The sequence below is a fragment of the Monodon monoceros genome, unplaced genomic scaffold (genome assembly GCF_005190385.1).
Source record: "Monodon monoceros isolate NGI ecotype Baffin Bay Population unplaced genomic scaffold, NGI_Narwhal_1 Super_Scaffold_9, whole genome shotgun sequence".
Taxonomy (NCBI): Eukaryota; Metazoa; Chordata; class Mammalia; order Artiodactyla; family Monodontidae; genus Monodon; species Monodon monoceros.
In genome coordinates this window covers 37,140,806-37,165,874 of record NW_021703786.1, presented here as the reverse complement: position 1 = coordinate 37,165,874, position 25,069 = coordinate 37,140,806, and the positions used below count along the sequence as shown (strand labels likewise).

Below are 25,069 nucleotides of genomic sequence, written 5' to 3'. Positions count from 1 at the left end.
TTTTTTTTTTTTTTTTTTTTTTTTTTTTTTTTTTTTTTTTTTTTTTTGCTGTACGTGGGCCTCTCACTGTTGTGGCCTCTCCCGTTGCGGAGCACAGGCTCCGGACGCACAGGCTCAGCGGCCATGGCTCACGGGCCCAGCCACCCCGCGGCTTGTGGGATCTTCCCGGACCGGGGCACGAACCCGCGTCCCCTGCATCGGCAGGCGGACTCAACCACTGCGCCACCAGGGAAGCCCACACATAAAGCCTTTAGAATGTGATCCCCTACAGTTTCTGACTGGGCTGAACACTCAGGGCATGGTAATAAAAAGAAGCACTTCACTTTGAGTCTAAGAGCTAATCACCTTCATAACAAACCTTGATAAAAGGCACCCTGCAAGCTGCTGTGACCGTTCATTCATTGCCTAGCCATACAGAGCGCAAAGCAGTTTAGGAATGTTGGTTATTCTACTCAACACCATAAGTTAATGACCTTGATGAAGAAATTTCAAACGTGCTGATTAAATTCACAGTTGACACTAGTTAGAATGGTTACTATTCTAGAAAATAGGAATCAAATTTGGAATGATCTTAACCATTGGAAAAGAATACCTTTAAAGCAGAGTAAAACTAAAGATGAATTTAGATACTATACATAAAGACAGAAGAACAATAAAAACATATGAGAAAAGGTATTAATGGGATGGAAGTATTAGCTCTCGCCTTTCTCATCCAGTAGCTAAAACTTTGGAAACGTAGAAATGACCTGGACATCCTCATTTAACAGTGAGAGAAGGTCTCTCCTCCCTCCCCTTCCCGCCTTTCTGCTCAAGGCAGCCAGTCCAGACCCATTCCCTTCCCGTTTGTACCCTTGTGGTTCCGTCCGTGACGACTTTGCTCTCACATACTTGGGCCCACAAATTCCCGCACTTCATTGGCCTGACAATATCTGCTTGTGACATCTTATATTCCCCCCAAATCCTGCTATTTCTGTGCCTCTCTCTCTCTCTTCTCTGTAATCTAACCTCTAGTTCCTGATTTCTAGTTATTTGTAGCAACGGTGGTAAAAGAAAGTTTCCTCCCAATCATAATGACCACGAACTGAATAGCAAATCTGTTACTTCCGGGGGAGGGAGAGGGGGCAGTAAAAAGCCAATCCTGTTCTGTCATGTAAGCTCTAACACGGAAGCTTATCCTTTATGTTACGTCAACAGCAAACCTTCCTATGTGCCAAATGCTATGCATGCTGAACTTGCTCAGGTCTCACAGCAGCCCTAAGAGGCAGGCACTGTGGACAGGGAAGCCACATTTACAGATGAAGTTCCCAAGAGGCTAGGTCAATTGCCGGGTGATGCTGCTGGGCTAACTGAACACCTGACTGCTACTCCGTATTGCCTTTGCCCTTAGAACTGAGCCTGAGCATGGCCACAGCAATCGGGCCCGAGAGCTTGGAGGGCACTTAAGTAGCAGTAAAAAATCGTGAAATGCTGGCAAATACATCCTGTCGGAGGGTCAAAGAAATTTTGGTTGTGCAAGTGTAGGGAGGAGAAAAACGTTAATTGGGTTTCAAACATACGAAGGATTTGTTGAAGAATAATGAATGTTCCGTTTCAGTCGAAGACTTTCCGAAGGAAGACGTGCAGAGAGGGCGATCGGGAGTACCTCTGTTGGGTGGGAGGAACCCTGTCTTACCATCAGGTCTAAGGAATGACAAACCAGGAGGTTGTGAAGGGCCCATGAGATGAGTCTCAAACAGACGAATGTGTTCAAGATGTTGTGATTCAGTTGATCGTGACTGTAATTTCCCCATTTAATTTTGAGCAGATATGCTTCTTCATTCTTATTCTTAATCTAATGTTACCTAAAATGTGGATAGAACTTTAGAACTGAAGACAGGTAGTTCAGCCCCATACTTTACAGACAGGAAAACAGAGTCAGAAGTTAGACGTGTGTTGTCATAGGAATACCTGCTAAGGGCCAGAACTGAGTTTTGACCCCAGGTCTCCTGACACCATGTCCACAGCTCAGGCTGCTTTTTGGGGGTTTTGATAGTCACAGAAGAAAGTGTTTTTGAGAATTTCTACTTAATAGAGTGAGATTGCTGTGTGCATAAGAGAGTGGGGTGTAAGTTTTCACTGATTTATGAACTGTCCTTTTTCTTTGTGTAGTATGAACCCAGAGGACCTGGTCGGCCCTTGTACCAAAGAAGAATCTCATCTAGCTCAGTCCAGCCTTGTTCTGAAGAAGTAAGCACTCCTCAAGACAGCCTTGCCCAGTGTAAAGAGCTTCAGGACCATAATAACCAATCTTCTTTCAACTTTTCCTCCCCGGAGTCCTGGGTAAACACCACCTCATCTACCCCCTATCAGAACATTCCGTGCAATGGATCCAGCAGGACAGCTCAGCCCAGAGAGTTGATAGGTAAGACAGGGTTGGGGGTTGCCACGATTGCAGTTTTAACTACTCAGCTCCTGGGTATTTATGGAGTTTTTCTTCTCCCATTCCTTCCATTCGCATTATTATCTTGGAACAGTATTTAATGCTCGTAGCTCGCAGGTGTGCCTCAGGATACACATTAATTTAGGACTATATTGGTTCCATGTTTATGGTCTGGAAGGTAAGTAGACCTACCCGTATTTGGGAACTGATCATCTTGATCATTTTAACCTGTGGATGCGTGAAAGAAGTAAGGGAACCTAGAATGTGTTTCTAAATCAGATCACCTTTGCTTGGGAAAAGCTTGTTTTCTGGATTTTCGTGTTTTCTTCTGGGTTGGGGGCGGCAGTTGGTTAGGTCAATTTCAGTTTTCAAGGATTTATTGTCAATAAAGTTGTTGACAGTTTGCTACACAATAGAGTTTGGCCATAAGAGAAACCAGTAAAGTCTGACATTTTGAGATTTAGAAATCCAGTGTTTATTCCTTATATTCTAATGAACTGAGAAATCCAAGTCCAAAGAAGAAAAGAAAGAAGGCATAGGAAGGCCTTGGAATGGACATGGCTGTAAACCTGTGTGCTGGGAAGTCTGAAGTCTTCTTCAGCCTTGAACGCGAGTGCACGTTTATCTTTCCTTTGTTTCCCTCTTTTTTATGTGGAATGTAAAGAATGATACTGTTTGAGTTCTCCGATCTATATAGCCTTCTCTTTGTAGGCTGTAGTCATTTATCTTTGTGAACAAGTCTGTGATCGTCGGTGAATTTCTGCCTTGATAGCATCAACCTTTGTATTTTAAATTAATTTTGTTCATCTTTAGAATGTGAATCCATTGTGCCTGTAACTGACCCATTTTGGAGTATGTGCCATACAAGCATATTTTTAGAACAATAGACATGGTAGGTCAAAAAGCATTAAAAAGGTATTGGTTTCTTTCCTGTCAAGAGACACGGTCATTTTAATCTTTCAACATTCATTAGTACCTTCTATGGTTAAAGTGTTGTATTTTGCCTGGGACTGCTTTGTCATTTTAAAGGTCTAACAGAAATGCACTCATCATATTTGAATTTCCTCAAAAACATCTAAATTACAAATAAGTGATGAAAATTTGTTACTTCTTAGTTGTTTTGTGTATTATAATTTATTTTAAAGACAACATCATTTCTCCTTTTTTTCTGCCTAAATTTTAAGATAGCTTTTGGCCGAAATCAGTAAAAATCTGATAAAGTTGAAGTTTCCTGAGCAAGTGCCCAAAGCACATGTCATTTATGGTGTCTTCTCCACAAATATAAAATTCTTATTTTCTTCATTGCTAGGAGACAAATAGTATTCTTTAGTTGAAAGTAACACTTAGCTAAGTATTTAAAAATTAATTCAAAATCACTACTATCCTGAAGCACAGCTTCTTGTCTAACAGTATGTATGTGTGTGTGTATTTCTTATTTTATTTTATATTTTATTCTATTTTATATTTTCATTTCATTTTTAGAGGAATGTAGCAATTGCCGGTGGTGAATCAGAAGGAAAATAATCACCACTTGGGGAACTTCTTTCTGAAGTTTGAGACTTATTTCTTGAGTTGAAGGAAATTGTTCATATTATATTGGTTTGGAATTTGAAAGAGGTCATGATATGGCCATATTTTCTCCACAATTACAAGCCTGAGAGCAAAGCTCATGTCTCTGACCTTTTTGAACTTTGGATTTCCCATTTTGGTACTGATCACACTTGGTAAATGCCTGCCTGCTGAGTGAGGAGATCATGAGAATAGACCCTGTGCGATCGAGGGGGTGATCCAGTCTCACTGCGGGCCCTCTGTGTCCTCAGCGAGGGTGGGGATCGTCTCTCCAACACATATGTGTTCGGGTTCTATTCACTTCTCTTGGTGACAAGGCATACTTTATCAAGCATTTTCTTTTTATGCACAGATGAAAATTAAAGATTAGGTATAGATATGTATTTTGAAAAAAGTCATTGGTTGCCAGATTAGTAAAATTCATAGTTTTAAAGAATAGTTTGTCTTACCAGGAGCATATATGGTAAATCAAATTGACAGAGATCTTACATTCATGATTAGATAAGCGTGTAGGCATTAGGCTAAACTGCCTCTAAAATATTATTCTGTAAGTATTTATTATTTACTTGAAAACATTCTAAACTCTAATTATATTGTCATGAAGATGAGAATATGGGTAAAGAAGACTTAGTAAAGTAAATAAAAATAGTAAGTTTTTGAACAGCCAGTAAAATGTTTATTTTGTATATTAGGCAGTACAGGCCACTTTTATATTGAAGTGTTTGTTAAACTAATGCTCTTAAAAACAATTGTTTCATTCACAAAATCAGTGACATATGGACAGAAAGGTGGTAAACGTTCCAGAAAGCTGTTAAATGGCTTAAAATAATTTTGAACATTTTTGTGAATTTTTAAAGTTTTAAAATAATAATATGAAATTAGCATAATGAATCAATGAAATACTAAAACTAAAAAATGAAATATTTTCTCCTTAACTTTCCACAAATAGGTAATAATAAACACAAGGAAAAATGTCCATAAATGTCAGTAATCAAAGATGTGCAAAGTAGAACTACAAGATAATTATTTATTTATAAAATAAGCTGAAGTTAAAAAAAATAGTAACACTAGTGTTGTGATGTAGTAGGGAAATGAGCAAGCGTTGTTGGTTGAGGTATAAGTGGGCAGTATTTTCCTGCAGGGAAGCTTGGCCATAGTTAATCAAAAACTTTCACTGTGTATGTACTATACGACCCAGCCATTGTACCTCTAGGGATTTATCGTAAGGGAGCAGTCGTGAATACTTAGGAATATTTATCTATAACAACATTTATCACAGTGTAGAAAAGTGAAAAATGGACTATTATCCATATTTCTAAAAATGAGAGATTACTTTAAAAAGTCATGAAATATCTGCGTTATATGACATCCTTGGGGAAAAATGCACCAGCAAGTTAAATTAGCTCTGGTATTCGGAAATATTAATGACTTATTTTCTTCTTTGGCCTTTGTGTAATTTCCAAGTTATCCTCAATGAATATGTATTATGATTTTAATCCAATCTAATGTTAGTTAAACTTTTAAAAGATTGAGAGCAAAAGCAATGTTTAAAGCAAGGTATGATTTGGGGGCCATAAAATTAGGAAGAGTGGAGTCGGATATGAAAGGGCCTTGGGGTTCGCCAGATGATAGGAGACGTGAAGTAAAGGCTGCAGCAGCTTCCCCCCTTATTCCGTGTTTCCTTACATATTACAAGAAAAGGTAGTATTTTTAAGAAATTGAATCCAGGTGCTGCTGTTTCTTAGGTTAATAATAGAAGCTGTTTTAACCAGAAGTCTGCATATAGAGCTCATTTTTATTTAAGAAAGAACCTGTTTTTTCCCATTTTCAAACTGTGAGCAGTTAATATAATAAATAGCAAAGTGTGCAATTGTACAAGTTAGTTTTTTGAAGCAAAACCTTCAGACTTGACCTTTAGTTTTATATGTTTAGTTATCACAGTTCACGTAGTTAATTCTTCTTCCAGTGTTTATGAGATGGAGAAGTTCAGTTAGATGTGTTGTGATTGCAGAGTGTTGTGGCAGAAGTTGTCTGTCCTTGTGGCTCTCCTGTCGCTGAGTTCCTGGAGATGAGAACCAGCTGTGACACACTGAACTAGTGAGATGCCTGAGGGTCGCTGGGCTTGCCCTTAAATCGGTGCTACTCTTCTCTGCTTCTAGCTCCGCCCAAGACCGGCAAACCCCCTGAGGATCATCTGAAGCCTGAAAACCTCGAGGGGTCCAGTTCCTTCAATTACAGCGTCCTGCAGCATCTCGGCCAGTTCCCCCCACTCATGCCCAACAAGCAGATCGCGGAGTCGGCCAGCAGCAGCAGCCAGCAGAGCTGTGGAGGCAGCAAGCCCGCCATGTCGTACGCCAGCGCTCTGCGGGCCCCGCCCAAGCCCAGGCCGCCGCCGGAGCAGGCCAAGAAGAGCAGCGACCCTCTGTCTCTGTTCCAGGAACTCAGCCTGGGGAGCTCATCGGGCAGCAATGGCTTTTACTCCTATTTTAAATAATCACTTTTTTTTCCTCCAGGGAGAGTGTTTTCATTTCTGTTTGTATCAGTAGAATTAAGATAGCTGGACTTCACCTATAGATGCACAGTTCCCTTTGTTTTAATATTAAGTATGTTCTCAATTGCTTTGCTGCTAGACTTGCAACTAATTTTTTTTTTTTTACAGTATATTCCATTATTTTGCATTTTTGACATGAGTCGGAATTTTGACAGCTTTTATGTGGAATAAAAAATATTTTTAAATTTGTGTATTGTTACATATGTTTGCATCAAGCTAGCAGCTAAGAGGTTAATTGTGCAACTATTAAAAAAGGAGAAAAAAAAGTTTGTCTAAAATGTATTTAAAAAGAAAAAAAAATTGTAAGTAGCATTTACATTTATTCAGTAATATTACCATACGCTGGGTTTCTGTACCAGAAATGGCCAGTTGATGTACAAATGTATGTTATTTTTGCTTAAATTCATTGAAAATTTTTTAAAAAAAAGGGGGGCAGCATCTTCTAAATACTTTAAGTTTTATCAGCTTTTTTTGGTGACAAGATGCTGCATTCTAAAACTTTTATAGTTTTAGACTATGTATGATGTGCTGTTGTAATCTCCATCCACTGTAGGATAGAGTTAAAGGCATTCTTTGCAGGTGTATTTCATATGCCACTGTTTTTTGTAACATGAAAAAAACAGTGGCATACTTAATTATTTTTTGGACAAGCTACACTTTAAGCTTGTTTTTAATGTTAATTTGATAGTGTGTGTTTTTTTTTTAAACAAATCATGAAGCTGAAAAATTTTTAGGATTGTTGGTGCTTAGTAGACTTGATAACTATTTTAAAAATGCGTGAATTTAGTAACATCTTCTTTTCCTCACTATGCATGTGTAAATGTTCGTAATCTGGCTTCCCCCTCTCCAGTGGTATAAAGAGTTGTGCCGCTTTAAGGTTTTTTTTCCCTCCAGTAAAAATTTTGGTACCTTTATTTGATGTTTACATTAAAATGTGACATTATACATGGCAATTCAAATATTTTGCTAACTGTTTTGTTTGAGGAACATCATTAAAGAAGAAGTATAATGTTTGTCAAAGATGTATCAAAATTCATCAAAATCTGGGGCAAGAAGCTGCCCTTGTTTTCATGTCTTTTGATTCTTCTAAAAGAACCCCACTGAACTTGTACAAAAATATACAATTTAAACAGCTATCTTAAATATCCTACAGTCTAAACATTGTTTTGAATGAACTTTGGTAAAATCCAAAGAACAACGTTTACCCTCTTAAAACTTGTGGTCTTGTAACACTTTTGAAACGATGCATGTCCATATTGTTTTCCTGATCTAGTAGTACTACTTTTATACTTCAGAGATATCTTGAAACTACAATATAACCTTTTTAAAAAAAAACATGAAATAAGGTAAGGTTGGGAAACACTGCATATCCTGAACGGACCCTCATGATCCGTTCAAAACTAGTTTTCTTTCGGAAGACTGCCTTTGAATAGGCCATCGTCTATTCGCGGTCCATTTTTAAAGCAGAGTTGAAAAGTGGAGGGCAAAGAAAAGCGTCTGCGACGGGAGTTTAGTTGGTGTCAGCCAGCAGTAGTCCCCTGTAAGCCTCGGACAGTTTGGGAGAAGAGAGTGCCTTTAGTTAAAGGCTGTCAAGCTCTAGGACAAATGAAGAGAACCTCTTTTTTATTCAGTTCTGTCCTTCTGCCCAGAGTGCAGTTCACTTGTCTGTGGCTTCACGTTACAGGCTGCAGGTCTCTGTGTAAGGCGGCAGATGTAGACGTGTAGACTGCAGACGTGCTAATGGTTAGTATAAATGACAGTTGGAAAACGGAGCCAGCAAGTTACAGCACCTCGTTTTCTCTGTAAGATGTCAGATCGCCACATTTAGTGATGTCAGATTTTACTCAACATAGTCACAAGGAAAGAAGAAAACGTTTTGCCATATAGCTGTGTATTTCTAACTCTGTGACAAAACTCAAGATACAGCCCAAATGAAAATGAGATCCCCCTGATGTGAGGATGTCGGTGAAGAATAATGTTCTTGTCAGTGATGATTCTCCTCCCCCAAAAATATACAGGACTGCAACGCAAGCCAGGTCAATGGTCGAAAGCATGCTGACCTGACAAAGACAGAACTACCCCATCAGGGCTGTCAGTTAACCCCTTGTCATAAAGTAATTGCCTAACCATCTGTTTTCCATACTTGAACCTTTAAAACATACCAGTTTTAAACTATTTATATTTAAATGTGCCCACCCTACCGCCCTTATATATTGATGGAAGCTTTGCGTAAGGAAGCTGTTACGCTGTTGTGACTTTGCTGCCCTAAGCAGTTATTTCTAAAAAACTAAAAGTCGCAGCTACTTCCTAGCCCACTGCTCTGCTGAGAACGTGAGTGCTCCTCACTCCTTATTGTTTCCACAGCCAGTCAAGGATTCGAATGTTTCCATCTCAGCTTTACTTAATGCCATCTTTCCAACTGTGCTTTAAATGTAAGGTATACATAATAATATCTTGTAACAGTTTTGAGAAAGTCTTACTGCAAGAATCATTGCAAGTTTCCATTGAAATGAGGCGTGGCTTCTGAGTACCGTTCATCCTGTTGGATATTACTTGGGTAGTGTTAGCAAGTGCCCACGAATCAGACTTAAAAAACAACTTACAGTCGGCCTTCCGTATCTGCGGGTTCCATGCCCACCAATTCAGCAAAGCATGGATCAAAGATATAAAAAAAAAAAATTCCAGAAAGTTCCAAAAAGGAGAGCTTGAATTTGCCATGCGCTCGCAACTATTTGCATAACATTTATATTGAATTAGGTATCATAAGTAATCTAGAGATGATTTAAAGTATATGGGAGGATGTGTGGAAGTTATATGCAAATGCTATGTCATTTTATGTAAGGGACTTGAGCATCCTCGGGTTTTGGTAGTCCTGGGGGTCCTGGAACGGATCCCCTGCAGACACTGAGGGGCGACTGTGTTTTATATTCTAGGTCCAACCTTAGAGTTCAGATGGAACTTTTTCTTTTAAAGCTTGATGTAAGCTCTGGGATAATACCAAGTATTACCAACTTCCTTTTCTTCCAAAACAGGTTTCTTCTAAGTGCAGTTAGTTGTTCACATGTCTTTCTACTTCTTTGTTCTTTCTATCACTCTGAAGTTTCCTTTTTCTTGCCAGAACTATTTTTTATTAATTTTACTTTTTAATTTCAGTGCTACTGAGATTTTCTTTTTTTTACCTTAAAGAAATTCTTTTGGGTGATAGAATTTGTAGAGTTTTCATGCTAAATTTTTTTTCCTATCTAAAAATGAATTTCTGTTAAGATCTGAATGAGCCTCATTCAGTGTAACATGGATATTTTCTGGTGGGTTTTTCAAAGGGGTTTTGGTCGCCATTTGGCATGTGCTTGGCCAAATTGTTATAGCAGAGCTTTGCTTTTGATTAATCAGCAGTTAATTATTGACCATTTAAACAACATGACTTTCATTTTCCTTTCCTCAGACAGAATGCTTTCTCTCCAGGTCATTTTGTATGTGTGAAATAATAAACTGTTTGCGTGGTTTTTTTTCATCAGAGATTCTAGAATAAGTTTGAGTTTGGTGTGAACATCAATTGGTCTTTTCAGTTCAAAAAACTGCAGAATAAGTAAAATAATTAGAATTCCCACTGAATAAGCATTACCTAATTAAACATAGCGATCTCCAAGACCTATTTGTGAAAATAGTTTCCTTTTTTATGGTGGCATTGAAATTGCTGAGAAAGTAACTGAATTCCCTACCTTGAGATAATTAAGATACAGTATTATCTTGCTCTGGTATAGTTGATCTTACATGTTTAATATTTTCCACGTATATACATTTCAAGAGCAAAGCTATAAACACATAGGAATGTATCTCTAGCGACCTGTGCTGGAGAGAGTCACCTTGCCTAAGAGCCAGTGTGTGAAAACCAATTTCAAGTTAAATTTCAGATTTCAGCTGTTGTTATTAAGAAAATTAAATTTACTGAAATCGCCATTTTAAGAAGAGGCACCTGCTATCCTTAGAATTGTTTCCTACTGGAGCTGTTTGTAAGAAGAGAACCCAGAAAAAGCCTATAAAAATACAAGATTAAAACTTTAAATGTATTGCAAGATACAAATTGCTACCTTAAATGTTACTTAGGCGCTCTGGTGTTTCTTCTAGCTCCACAAAGGTAGTACTTTGTCTTTTATGATTTACCCGACGTTGTTTCTTGCTAACCATCCCTTTAACTATTGAGAAACCCTCAATTTCTACCACCACCCTCATGTGCGCTCCTAAATCTCAAAGGATATGTCTTAATGGATCTGATGTTCACTCCGCTTTTTGCCACCTGACCCACACAGTATTGAGCAATTAGAAATAACGGATAATGTTCTAACCATGATCTCTTGTTCAGAATATCAGCTAGTGATATCCGCCACATAGTATAAAGGTAACAGGAAAGAGCAAGTGGCACGTTAGTCTTCAGGGTGCTCGTTATATTAGGTTTCTCGAGTTCTCCATCTACTTGGGGTTGGATATTTATTGGCTGAGGTTTCCCTGTAAAGCTGCTAAATTCACACTACTTCCATACCTGTTTAATTAGCAATTTGAAGACCGTTGTTATAAGGAGTGAATCAATCTTACTGGCATTTAACATTCTCTTAAAGCACATTCAGGAAGTGGCATTGTTATTACTTTAAATTAGAATATGAGATTAAACAGATTACAAAAAATTTTAATGTAACATTTAAATTTTTTGAAATGTTTGAAAATACCTACTTTGGAATAAACTTTAAGGAAACAGTCACAGGAGCTTCTAAATGTTTTTGAACGGAGGTACCTAACAGAAAAGAATATAGGCTTAGTAATGTGAACTGTGGTTAAATCCTAAACCCAGTTATACAGCATTAGTCTAAAGCTTCTAAAACTGGAGTGTTAAGAAAATCCAGAGACATTCATATACTTACAGTTTCAGTAATGTATTAGACCAGACTTTATTTGCAATTTGTTCAACAGAGAGATTTTATTTTGATACGAATATTAAGCATAAAGCATAGTAAGTTTTATATAATTCTATAAGTTCATTAAACAATATTACGGAATTTTCATTATATTCTTTGGGAGTCTTTTTAGCTGTTTCTGCATCTCATATATGAGGTGTCTTCTGTGTTTTATTTTGCATACTAGCATGTGACTGCCTGCCTTAGAACTATGTATAGGAGGGGAAACCGATATTACTTAAAATTTTTGTTTTGATGTTTTGAAATGAATTTCATCATTAGTTCTTTTTTTTTTTTTTTTTTTTTTTTTGATGTTTGAGCAGTTGAGGGGAAGGGGCCAATTCCATAGGTTTCAACCCAGAATAGAAGGAGTATCTCTTTACAGATATGCCCTGTTTTAAGATACGGACATTTTAAGCAGGATAGAGCTAGCGGATCTCCAGCTTTAGCCAGCGTCAGCATTAGCTGGAGGCCTTGTTAAAGTACAGGCTGCTGGACCTGCCCCACAGTCTCTGATGCCAGGCCGGAGCCTGGTCGTCTGCGTTTCCAGCAGGTCCCCAGGCAGCACTGGCGTTGCTGGTCCAGGCACCGCACTTTGAGAACCACGGGTCTAGAGGAAGTCTGAGGGTCTCTTCAGCCACGCATTTATTTACTCAGTGTACAAAACTGATCTCTTGAGACATTTTTATAATTCTGATGCCGCGACGGGGACATTCATGGAGAAAGACCTCCGTGGAGTGCCGGGCCCTCTGGGGGGCGGCCACCCCCCACCCCCCACCCCTCAGCGCTCACCCCGTCTGAGGTCTGTGCTGCTCTTCCCCGTGACGGGGCAGGAGCTCTCGCATTTGGAGGGTGAGTTTGGTTTTGTGTGCACTGCAGCCTGGGCTTTGGTCTGGAAGCTGTGCGTTTGTTTGGAGCGCTTAGAGTCAGTCTTGATGCTCCACACACGCGGAGGTGAGGATTGTGGAAGGGAGCCATCCGACTGTCCCGAGAATGCAGTTCGCGTTTATTGAGGCCCCAGGTGCCCGAGGCCCCGTCCTAAGATGGCAGTGACCTGAAACATGGAAAACGATAGATAAACCCCAAACGGTGTAGTCGTAGTTTTTATGTTTTGGGGGATGAGGGAGGTGAGGGCAAAGGATTTGCTTTTCAAATTATGTGTTTCTCAGGTTAACAAAGTTAATTTGGATTCTCTGCCATGCCGGTAGGTGTTAGGGGAGCCTGAATTGTTGTATGTGGCAGAAAATTGGTAATTGTCTCTGATTACTTTGCTACCTTAAAAAAAATCTATATATGTTTGCAAAAAAAAGCCTAGAGGTATCTACCACCTACACAGCATGAGTTATTCATAAACCATAGGTGCACATGTATGAGCAAGTTATTTTTGAGAAAGAAACTGCCTACAATATAATAAACCTACAGGTCTTTGGGTATTTTAAAATTCACGTGCTGTTGTTGTTAATATTCCCCCTGGAGTGCAGCTTGAGGGGTATTGGTCCCTGCCTCTGGTTTTTTGTTTGGCTTTGAATTTACCGAGACCCTAGAAAGAGAAGAAATTATTTTTAAGGTAATAGATTATAGAATGACTCAGATGTAGACCGTATGATAAGCACCATAGAACACACAGCTTTGGAATTCTTAAAACACAGTACTTCTTCCTTGAAAGGCAAGATAACCTCTGGTGGGATTGTTTGTATGTTCAGCACAGGTTACTTTATCCAATTCCAACTTGGATAAGGGAGCTTCAGTTTATTTATTCTTTGCACGATGCCTTGGAAGTGAAGACCTCTGTGTCTTTCAGCTGCTCAGAGGCTCTTTTGTCCAGGATGAAGTGCTGATGAGTCAGTTACACCTGAATGTTTCTCAGCGCCCCCCCCCCCATACAGAGCAGGAGTCTTGGATTTTTACATGTCCAGACCATGCCTACTTCCTGTAAATCCATGTGTATGACATTGTACTGTATCCGCTTTCTGTGCCAGTCATCCCACCTGATTCTTTGAAACCCATGAAGGTACTGGTTAAGTGTAGTAGTCGTATCCTAGGTAAATCCAGTGATTAAAATACCTCTCCTCTCAATTATAAAGGTAATGGGTTTTGCATCTTATTAAAGGGTTCTGTCATTAGTGACACAGGTTTTGTTTTTGTTTTTTTAATGCTTCAAGAATACAGTTCTTATCTAAACGTGTTCAGCTAACTTCATACAATCACGTGGCAAATTCATACTGGGTCTTATTTGGGCAAAAGCCTCCCAAAGGAAGGTTACATAAAACTGATCAGTTTCCATCTCTTAAAAGTACCAGTTGTACAGCCATCTAATAATCATAATTTCTGGCAAAATTATAACAAAATTATTATTTTTTCTTTGCAGTTAATGATACCTCATCTGAGAGTTCTAATACCTAAAGAGTTTATGCTTAAAAGTAAAAATGACTTTGTACCATAAAATAACCCCAAAGCCACTCTCTAGGGTTTTTATTTTCTTCCTTTTTTGTCATTTTCTTTTTTAACTTAGTTTTAGAATTACTTTAGTTGCTTTGGTTCCTTAGAACAAGTTTTCAATTTGGAGGTCTCTAATTCCTACATTGTGACCATTGTCTCAGTGAAGTTCTTTTGTTTTAAAAGATTCATGGTAACACAAAATGTATTTTACTGCTACAACTAAAATGTATTTATAATAAAATGCCTTTTTAATAATTTGGAGATCTGTTTGTTATGTGTGAACCACAATCCTCTGCTTCCTTTTAAGAGCAAAGGTCTGACAGAAGTTAAGCACAGCACTTTGATTTTATTCATGATATTAATCAGTAAAACCAGCTAAAGTAACAGAGCTCAACATTAATTTGCAAAATTGTGACTCTGTGGCTTCCAGAAATTTGCAACTTTACTTGTGTCTCTGAACTTCAGCAGAAGCAAAGGCCTAAAGGCTTCAAGTGTTACCTGAAAGTTTAAAGATCATCAGTGATCAGTGAGAAAATGAGCCCTTTTCAAATTGTCATTCAACGTGGTTCTTAGGAATTAAAAATAGTGATCATGAATTAGTCTTAACAAGTCACTTGTTGATGCTGGGCTTGTGGAGCCCAGAATTCATTTCAGAACTTGTAAACCTACTTGGTATCAATATATTATGAAGGTATAATAACACATTTCACAGGGGTGCGTGGCGTGCATTGCTCCCTCCCCACCCCTGCCCCTCCCCTCCAGATGCCGGCTGTGCAGAACATTGCCCTGAGCCAGGGTCTTGTTTTTGTTGGGGAAATAATTCTTTGCATCTGCCATGATACGATTTTGAGAAGCATTAGCAGGTCAAAGGATGCTTTGTGTGCCCTGGCTCTTTTATTTTTAACACCCCATTAATGTGGCACCATAAATCTAACTTGAATATTCTGTGCTTAAAGTGTACAAATGTAAGAAGATAGGGCAGTCAGCCTTTCATAAGGACAATTTCTAATTCTTACTCATTGCAGTGGATTAGTTTTCAAGCTAGGTATCTTGCTTTCTTTGACTTGATCTGATACAACATAAATCATCTCTGGGTTTTGGAAAGAAACACACTTCTTTACAGATAAATCAAATGGCTTTGGAGGACTCCCTGGGCTGCCATCTGCCCGACAGGAAGTAAACAAAGCCCCCCTCATCAGTGGGAAAATGCAAATAAGACTGTCTCAGGTGTTAATTCCTATGCATTATTTGAAGCCTTTGAAGCATTTTTCTGAGAATGATATTAGTGTGAAAGTTATTGGGAAAATGTAATTTCATCAAAACTGCAAGGCGGGAACTGTATGGAGTGCAGGTCAAGCGTGAGAATGGAAAGTTGGCCTCGTGGAGGGGGTGCTGGAATGGAGACTTACTTGCACTCAGCTTGGTTAAACTGGAACATTCCGATGCCGCTGTGGTATTGGAGCTGAAGAGCCCTGGGTCTGTAATGGGCTCTGCCACTTGACTCACACCGTGGTACTGTCCTAACGAACCACTTCCTAAATGGATGGAAATCCTCTCTTCAGACGTGAAGACCCCATCTTGATCGCATAGCCTCAGTTCCAGCTCATCCTACCAACTGCAGCCCGAGTTACCTTCTGAAACGGATCCGATGGTGCCACTCTTCCTGAGAAGCCCTCGGTGGTTGCCCATCGCACCCTAAATTTCTTAGCTGCACTTTGGAGATAGCCCCGTGTCTTATTCCTGAGCACTTCACACAGTCCCCTAAATCAGACAGCTTGCCGTTCCTCGCCTGGATGAACCCTGACCTTCTTGCTTCTCTACTTTGTTTGGAGCACGCCCTTCAGCGCTCAGACCCCCCAGGTCAGTTGGAATTAGTTCCCTGTGCCTCCTTAATGGGCTTATATCTATGTTATCACAGTTTTTATATTAGAGTTAGGAGTTTGTGAGCTTCTGGGTGACAGAGATCTTGTCCTAAGACCCCAAAACCTACAGCACTGGCTCTGTAGTTTTTACATAGCAGGCCCTCGAATGCCTGTTGAACTGGCTCAGAGGGTTTGATTGACAGAAGAACTTCAGGACACTCTCCCCTTCTCATGGATGCCCTTTGCCACTGTAGTGTGGCCAGATGATAACCGTGGGCAGGAGTGATGGCCTGGGGGGCAGGAGTGAGCTGTCCTGTGCAGTCACATCCCCGCCTACTCCACTGTGCTCTCTGAGCGATGACAAAGCATTAGCATTCACCAGGTATCACTGTTAGGAGCCTTGGTTTGACAGCTTCACCATGGTTACATCAGTTTTGGTGGATGCTGCCTACTACTTTAGCGTATCCCCGTCAGTAGGCATATTCCTACGTGCAGACTTCTGGGAAAGTGATGAAATTCCCCTTTGTCTGAACCTCTGGTTGATTTTATATCCACAGAAGGAGATAATTAGATTGAAGAGGAGCTGCAGTTGCAAAGTCTGCGGTATTACCCCATTCTTAGCTCATTAAAACAGATGCTCTGCAAATTGATTTGAACCATCGTTTCGGGAAACTGCACGGCTAATTCCTGAGAAGAAAGGGCGCTAGTTAGACGATGGGGTGAACCATCGGAGAGCTCTGGAAAGTGGGCGTGGCTCCCACTCTGGGCTCTGCTGCAGAGGGAAACAGAGGAGAATGTGGTTCAGTGCCCTTTGCTCACTAATTGAACAGAAATGTAATGGGAGGCCTCAGCTGACAAGCCCTCCTGCTGTGAGTGGCGACCAAAAGGGAAGGGCCTGGAGTCCGGGGAGTGGGTGGCTTGTCTCTGGGCCTGCTCGTCAAGCCCACCTGCTGTTAGGTCTTCTGTCTCTTTGGAACCCAGACATGCACGTGTTTTTACAAAGCTAAAGAGACGTGGGCGCTCTCGGCTGAGGCTCCCCTTGGAAGAGAAAGTTTTGAGGATTCAGTCCTCTTAACCTGGTGACTGGGCTTAAAGGGAGTGGTGACCTGGGACCAAAGCAACAGGGAACTATTGGCAGGTGTGTAAGTAAACAGGCTTTACCTGAGGAATCAAATCTCCCTGTGACTCTAGAGGCCTTCTAAGACCCAGATAATTCCTACTGGGTTGGTTCTGTTAACAGGGTGGAAGAGACACAATTTTGAAAAAAAATTTGTGATCTAGTGTCATTAAAGGTAATTTTGAATCATCCAGCAAAAGCCCTTGTGGAAAGCCGTCTGTTCCTTTTTTTCTTTTTAACTGCAATACAGTTGATTTACAGTCTTGTGTTAGTTTCAGGTGTACGGCAGAAACCCGTCCGTTCTTAAGGGCTGACGTGCTCCAGCTCAGAAGACCGTCTCACCCAGGGATACGCAGCTGCGCGCGCCGCTGTAGGGAATACAGGGGCTCAGGCCGAGCACGGGGCCCCTGAGGCCAGGGGAGCAGATCCCGAATGAGCTCTAGAGGCCTTCTTACTGCACTTCCTGATGCTTCTTTGTAGCCTCTTCGCACGCACTCCTCCCGGCCCTTTTCTAGTTCACGCACTCGTCCGATGTGCCAACACATCCCGAGGGCGCTGTATGCCGTACGCTGTGCAGAGCGTGTGACTGGGCTGGGGAAGGTTCCAGCTGCCGGATGACTCAGAGGAAAATATAATCCAGCAAGGCAGGCAGGCACAGGGAGCCACACAGACCGGGTCAGAACTGGGGGTATGAGCACAGTGTTAAGGGCACAAGAAGGAAGAAAGCACAGGTTTTGCACGGAGTGGTTGGAGGATGTGTCACCTCGTGATGTCCAAGCTGGGTCCTGGGGAATAAGGCGACTCCGGCAGCTTCAGAAAGGGGGCGGGCCACATGTGGCCGAGGAACCCACGTAAATCGCATAGCACTTACGCCTTACTTTCAAGTCACCCACGATTGAACTCTCAGCTCCCGAGGGACCATCCCTGGTTTTTGTCCAGGACCAGGTCATGTCCTGGTTTAGCACAGTGCTTCGCACACAGTGTTGTATTTAGTGGGGTAGACAGGGTAACGGTTCCCGAAGATGTCCACAGCCGAACCCCTGGGACCTGGTACTTTATATGGAAAAAGGGACTCGGCAGATGTGATTAAGCTATAAGGATCTTGAGACGGGAGCTTAGCCTGGGTTATCTGGATGGACCCAGTGTTATCACAAGGGTCCTTCTAAGAGGGAAGCTGGACAATCAAAGTCAGAGAAGTGGGAGCTGTGGTGAGGGAGCCACAGACCGAGGACAGTGGGTGGTCTCAGAATAGGAACCGGACACACTCGGTGAGTGTGCATTTGCTTAAGTGATGGACACCCTGTGGGAGAGACGTCAGCCGGCTCAGCATGTCTGGGAAACCACATCCTCCGGGGAGGCCAGTGCTCAGGGCACAGGCGGCAGGGAGAGGGTAGGAGAGCCGGGCCTCGCGGCAGCAGGGCAACAAGACGTGGATTTGCGATTCGTCTCGGAAGTGGAATCTGTGAGGCGTGCCCGGGAGCCAAAGAAACCACAGGGCTTCTCGGCGTGGGTGGCTGAGGGGATGCAGGGCCATCGAAATGAGGGGGCAAGCAAGGGAGGGCAGGTTAGGGCGCACGTCCCTGCGGGAAGCACTGCAGCACACCAGCACTGACGCCGGCACAGAGGCGGCCTGGACACAGGCAGGGACCGCGGCCCCGGGCAGCCGACAGCCCGGAAGGGAGTGAAACTTCTCGGGAGTTGTGTTGTGAGCTGAGAAGTTCAAAGACAAAAACCCTGGAAACATGCAGCTTTAAGGGGCAGGTGGCAGAATTACTAGGGCAGTAAAAGGGAAAATTCAGGGAATCTTAGGGAGGGAGCGGAAGCAGAGGCCCGAAGTACAAACTCTACAGAAAGGAGTCGTGGGGCGCCACAGGCGACGGAGGGGTCCCTGGTGACCTTCAGGAGGGCTCGTGCCGTGGCGTGGGCCATGGGATCAGCACGTGGCTCGGGAAGTGAACGCAAAGTCAGTCGGCGGTTACACGAGACGTGAAGAAGGATCGTGGTTTCGAGGCTCTCGTCGGTTGACGGGAGACGAAAGACCAGGCGGCAGATCTGAAGGAAGGGACGCTTACTCCCCTACCTGAGGCTTTCTAGCTACTTCCCTGCCTGTAGCCTCTGCCCCTTGGCCGTCTCTCACGCGCATCCCTGTTCGTATGCCTTTATCATAGCGCTTCCCCCTCAGAGACCCTCCCTGGCCTTCCGTGAGACAAGCAATGTAAACTTTATTTTAAGGCTATCTTTCTTTCTTGAACTCTGACAAGTCTGGACTGCTTCACTGAAGCAGTGATTAAACGATTGTCAGTGGTTTCCAAAAATTTTAAGCAGCAGCGTTCTTTTTTCTAACAAAGTCCTATGTTAGAACCTAAATTTCTCAGCCCTAAATATGTAATATACAAAATATATTTTTTTACTTTTATAAATTTATTTAGTAAACGCATTCTGTAACAGCTTCTTGTAAAATCAATTTGTAAGGGCAATGATGATATTTTGAGGAACACAAATATTGGAAAATGGAGTTTATGGAAGACAGATGCAGTCTGACATCTAAATCTAACACTAATTTATTTTCCTTGCTTTCGTTGGGCAATGTGAGCAAAGATTGCGATTTATAAAGATAAACAGTAGTATATTTGCCTGCACCATTGTGTCTGAGCAGACATGCACAGGCCGGAATTTTCCAAAGACCAATGCAGAACTGACAATCCTAATCCATGAAACACAGGCAAGAAGTTGAAATGTATGCAGAGAAATGGCCAAAGAAACTTTGTTTTAAGGCCTCCTCAGGAGAAAATTACAGCACACGTTTCAACTCTTTGAAGGTCTTTAATATACATACCAGAATGATGCACGTAACACAGGTAAGTCCACGTTGGGTTTTGTTCCAGTCAGAATAAATTGGAGTCCAGTATCTGCACAGCTCACAGGGAACTTCCGGGATCCCTTGGTCTCTCCAGAAAACTGGGACCTGGCAAGACTGACCCATATTAGCCAGCAAGACAGCTAACAGCTCAGCTTCTGGAAGGAAGCAGACAGGAGCCTGGCTCTCCTTCCTTCCTCTGCTGTGTGCCTCTAGGTTAGCTACTCAGCCTTGCTGAGTCTCAGTTTGTTCATCTGTTGAATGGGAATAAAAGCGAACACACGGCTGTTGCAAGGCTTAGGAGAGAGAACACATGTCAAGCGCTCAGCCAGGTCAAAGGCCGTCTTACCATTTCATGTGTGTTTCATGGCGAATTTTAAAATGTGAGATTTATGTTTCCCGAGGTATGGGACCACTTTGTGCATCTCCTGGTATTAATAGACGCAGAGAACCGCAGAAGTGGAGGGAGCGTAACGATGAGTTAGTCTAACACGTGCTCTGGTCTCGCAGGAGTTTGTTAATGTTCACAAGTGAGGGACTGAGGCCCAGAGCAGGTTGGCAGCGGCCCTAGTCTGGATTCGTCCTACCACAGCCCCTACTATGTACAGGGAGCGCATAGTAGGGCCTCGAGATGAGGGCGACTGAGGGGACACCTGAGTCCAGGAGACCCTGGCTCAGCGCCCTGGTCGGTTCAAATGGGACGCAGCCCCGTTCGTCTTTCCTCCACCTTAGGTGGAGAGGATCATAGGCTGCCACCTCCCTGCCTCTTGGACGTTTCTCGGTAGACTGTGTCCCTATTTTGTTAGCTTCACTTGGTGCTTGAAGCACGCGCGGGGTCACCCTAAGACCCTCTGTTCAAAACGCAGTGTAGGTTGGCTTCCGACTGCCTCAGCCTGGCAGGACCGGGCGGGAAGGGTGTTAGCTGTTTAAATCAGTGACTTGGATATTTGTTTTGAGCTCTTCAAACTCAGGGGTGAGAACGCTCAGACTGTGCTTGCAGACCAATCCCCCGAACTCCGTTTATCCCTGGGGCTACCAGGGCCGGTCGTGGGCAGAGGGAGAGGCGGGTTTAAAGCCAAATCAACGAGCGTTTCCAGGAGGTCAGGGCTTTCACATTCAGGCCAGAAACTTGTCAGGAGCAAAGGCAGAAGAAGACAAAGCATCACTCCTTGTAATGGCAATTACCTTAATGAACTTTCTTCGCCAGGCGGGATGGATGGCCGGGGTGGCTGCTACTGAGTGAGGCTGTGAAGCGGGGGCTGAAGGAGGCCACGGCAGCTGCAGCCCCGCGGCTTAATTGGTTCCACGTCGTGCATTCATTCATACCTTGTCTCCACTTCAGATCTTTTCTGAAAGCAGGCAGGGTATAAATTAGAAAGGAATTGGTAAATAAAATATTTGATCAAAATGGACAAGTCACGCCAGCAGTGGAAATACTGCAGGAGGCTGTGATTCAAACCCCTCTTTATTGGGGCAGTCAGGAAAAATAGAGGTAACAGAATTGAAATGTTCAATCCCAAGGAGGGATTAATAAGGACCAAACCACCAGGGCAGACCCCATTATGTGTTAGCCAAGAAGAGGGTGCCATGTGTCTCGGACCCCCTAGACACCTGGGCAGAGGCTAAGTGAGGACCGGATGGGACCCTGGTTACCCAGGTGGGAAACCATCAGCCTTGTTCTCGTTCCTGCTCTGGCACCAGTTAACCAGATCTTGGGAAGCAAGTCCTTCTCAGGTCTTCAGTTGTTTCTTCTGTACAATGGCCACAGGAGAGGGATCAAAAGGAAGAATCAGTAACATGGATCCAGTCTCTATTTAAAATTTTGATGCTGTCTTCATCCTGGATACTTTGCAATAATTTTGATTTTAAAAAATCACACATCACCTATCCAAAAGAACGTAAAGCAAGCTCCCAAAGACATATTTGTACATCCATGTTCATAGCAGCATTATTCACAATAGCCAAGAGGTGGAAGCAACCCAAGTGTCCACTGAGGCATGAATGCGTAAACAAACCTGATGTATCCATACAGTGAAGTATTGTTCGGGCTTAAAGAGGAATGAAATTCTGACACAGGCTATGACAGGGATGAACCCTGAGGACATTATGCTAGGTGAAATAAGACAGACACAGAAGAACAAATAGTGTATGATTCCACTCATATGAGGCACCAGAGTAGTCAAATTCAGAGAAACAGAAAGTAGATGGCGGTTGGGATGGGCGGGGAGTTGTTAAAGGGGACAGAGTTTCTGTTTGGGAGATGAAAAGAGTCATGGGAACTGGCTGCACATGTAACATGACTGAGCCGGGCACTTAAAAATAATTCCGATGGTAGATTTTATGCTGTGTCTGTTTCACCACATTTCTTAAAAAGTCCCACACTTAAATATTATTTATCTTGACTGAGTTGCTCGTCCTGGCTCCCTTACCTCATGGGATCTGATGAATTTTAGAAAGCTGAGAACGTGAGAGCGCTATGGAACCTCAGGGTTGGATGATTTTTCCGTTTGTGCCCGTCCCGCTTGGCTGCTAACTGCCCACCTCAGAGCCAGTGGCACGGTGTCCTGCTGCAGGCCCATCGGCAGGCCCCTGGCCGAGCGCTGCGGTGAAGCCCGGGGACGCCCCAAATCCTGAGCCCCACCCATCACAACGTCCTTCCCGCGAGCATCGGTGAGCGGACTGGAGACAAAAAGACGTCTTCCCTCTTTGGTTTCGTTGATCTCTTTGTTTTTCAGCGCTGGGCTCTGTTCTGCTCTGTCGAGCTGTCTTCTTCCCACAGCAGAAGCTGGAGCAGACGCGGCTGTGTGCCGCCTGGCTGGAGCCGGCCGGCCCCCGTCTGCAGAGCAGTTCCAGGCCTGCTTACATGTCTCTCGAAAGAGCTAGACGCTGGGAAACCAAAGTATTCTGCGATGGAGCAGAATATTCAGTGGATATTCCACTCAGAGTGATTTTGGCTGCTAAAAATACAGCTATCTAGGTGGAAATACAAAACGCACACCAGTCTAATTCCCCTAAAAGTAATAATAATAATAAAAACAATAATACTGGACTCCAAAATGGAGTTTGTGGGACGACAGCACCCTTCTTACTCACAAAACCGTGGCCCCAACTCCCAGGCTGGCGTGGACTCTGATCTCCTAGTCGCTCAATCGGAGCAAGTGGCTCTCAGGCTCTACCTGTGCGTCCTCGGGACGCGTCCCGCCCTTGGCTGCAGGACCAAGCAGCCTCCTCTGGGCCTCGCCCGCCACCCGCCCTTCTCGGCAGCGCCCACCCTCTGATGTCACCCCTGCTCTCCTTGACCCTTTCGGCTTCACAGCCACGCACGGGGCATGTGCATGTTCCCTGACTCAAAAGCAGGCTGGGCTGGGCTCTGTCGGCCCCTCCAAGCGCAGCCCGGAGCCCTGAGGTGTCAGAGGGCGATCTTCACCAGCCCCACCATGGTCGCTACCCAGACGCCCCAGCCTCCGGCTCCTCCCGTCTAAATTGTTCTCAGCAGAACGATTGAGTTGCTTTCCTCTCACTTTACAGATGCGAACAGTTAGGGGTTAATAAGCTGGCTGGTGAGAGTAGTTACTTCAGTTACTGGCCTGACGTTGCAGGCCAGTCTTAAGCCAGCCTGGAAGCAGGAATTAGCCATCGGAGGGGTGTGGCTGTGTCTTGGTGGACTCGCTCCTGGACCAGATTCCAGCCAGGCCAATCCCAGCCCTCCTCTCCATGCCACCTTGGCCTAGAACGATGCGAACAGACACTAACACAGTTTCTAACAGCTCAAGGCCGCACCCCTAGGATGACCCCAGCCCCCCTTGAAGTGTCTGCCTGAGAAAATTCAAGGTTGCCTGAAGAGTTTGCTGTTTGTTCCAGCCAACACCCGAGGACAGGGCCCTCGTCTCCGAGCCTCTGTGAGTGGGTCAGCGCCTAACTTCGATCATCTCCAGTTCACCCAGCCCCTTCCAGCCCTTCGCGACCTTTGGCTTCTCTGACTCTGTGCGGCCCTCCTCACCCCTCCCTCGCTCACCCTTTAAACCTCCCGGTCACCTCTGTGCACACAGTTGAGTTCAATTCATCCCAGACTCTTCCTGCTGCAGTAGTGCCTTACTGATTAAAATCTGTCCTGACCACTTTAACTGTGGCCTTGTTTATCTTTGGCAGTTCTGATAAAACCTTGCTTATGGACACTGACATTTGCATTTCATGAAATTTTCACATCACAAAATCTTTTTCTTCTTTCGATTTTTCTTAACTATTTAAAACTATAGAAACCATTCTTAGCAGGCAATGGGCCCCAGGTTGACCCACGGCCAGTGGTTTGCTGCCCCTTCTCTGCAAGAAAGGTGTTGACATGGACCCCTGGTGCACGGTGAAGGTAAAGGGCAGAGGGGTCCTCTCTGCCCACCGTGTCTGACTTATCATCTCTGAGGGCTGGCCAAGTACGGTGAGGTTTGAAGGCACAAGGGTGTAAATTATGAAACTCCAGTGGCCCTATGTGTCTAGCTGCTAAGCCCTCCTTCCTGATGTTCATTGCAACAAAAATCCAGTGTCTGAAATCAGACCCTTGCAGCTGCGCGGCTGGAGTGCCATGTTAGCACTGGGATGCCTAGCGTGCCGGGAGCTCTGGAAATAACTCTGTATTTTTAACACCCTTGGCTAGTCAGAGCGCCTCTGGTTTCTCCCAAAGACAACCCCAGGGCCCAGAGTTACCAACTGGAATTCAGAACCTCTAAGTCTCGCTGCTAAGCAGACCCTCTGTCCTTCTCATCCCCACAAAAGTCCTCAACATCCCCGGGGGCTATGCCTTCACTTCCCCTGCTGGGTCAAGGGGCCCCTGGCCTGTGGTCAGGAACCCAACAATTTATTCGCAAGGCCAAGGAAAAAGCAAGTTTTTGAAGAGGTTTTATTTCAAACCACAGAGTCTAACCAGTTAAAAACTGCTTGTTGGGTCTCCCAGAAGCCAAGGAGGGGCTGTTCGGGCCACCAGGAAGGAGAGAGGGTCTGGCCATTCGCACAGCTGGACGCCCAGAACAGGTAGACGGCCCACAGAGGACAGTCGGTGGGCTTATCGAGGACAGCCGGGCCCTCCAGCGGGAGGTCGGGCCTCTCCAGGCGCCTGTGCACCTGCCTTCCACCTGCACGGGGCAGGTCTGGGCCACCGCCAATTGCGGGCTTCACCACCCAGAGAAGTGCTCAGACAGGGCGAGCAGCTGTGCTGCGGGGGAAGGGGCAGGTGGGAACGGGGAGAAGTAACGCTCCCGCCTCCTTCTCAAACGTTCTGGGCTGGGCTCGGCTTCCTTGGGGACAGGGGCCCAGGAGGG

At 43.8% G+C, this 25,069-nt stretch overlaps 1 protein-coding gene across 7 annotated transcripts in view; it reads left to right on the top strand.

Moving 5' to 3' along the window:
• The window catches only part of HELZ (helicase with zinc finger), a 154,707-nt gene extending 140,545 nt beyond the window's left edge, over window positions 1-14,162 (top strand). For 6 of the 7 annotated variants that reach the window (XM_029211012.1, XM_029211017.1, XM_029211011.1 and 3 more), the window contains 2 exons: window positions 2,149-2,401; window positions 6,148-14,162. In XM_029211012.1, the coding sequence (XP_029066845.1) occupies window positions 2,149-2,401; window positions 6,148-6,482 (588 nt within the window). In that variant the 3' untranslated portion in view covers window positions 6,483-14,162. The remainder of the gene's footprint in view (window positions 1-2,148; window positions 2,402-6,147) is intronic. The other variant, XM_029211018.1, reaches the window with a different exon arrangement.
• Window positions 14,163-25,069: the final 10,907 nt, after the last annotated feature.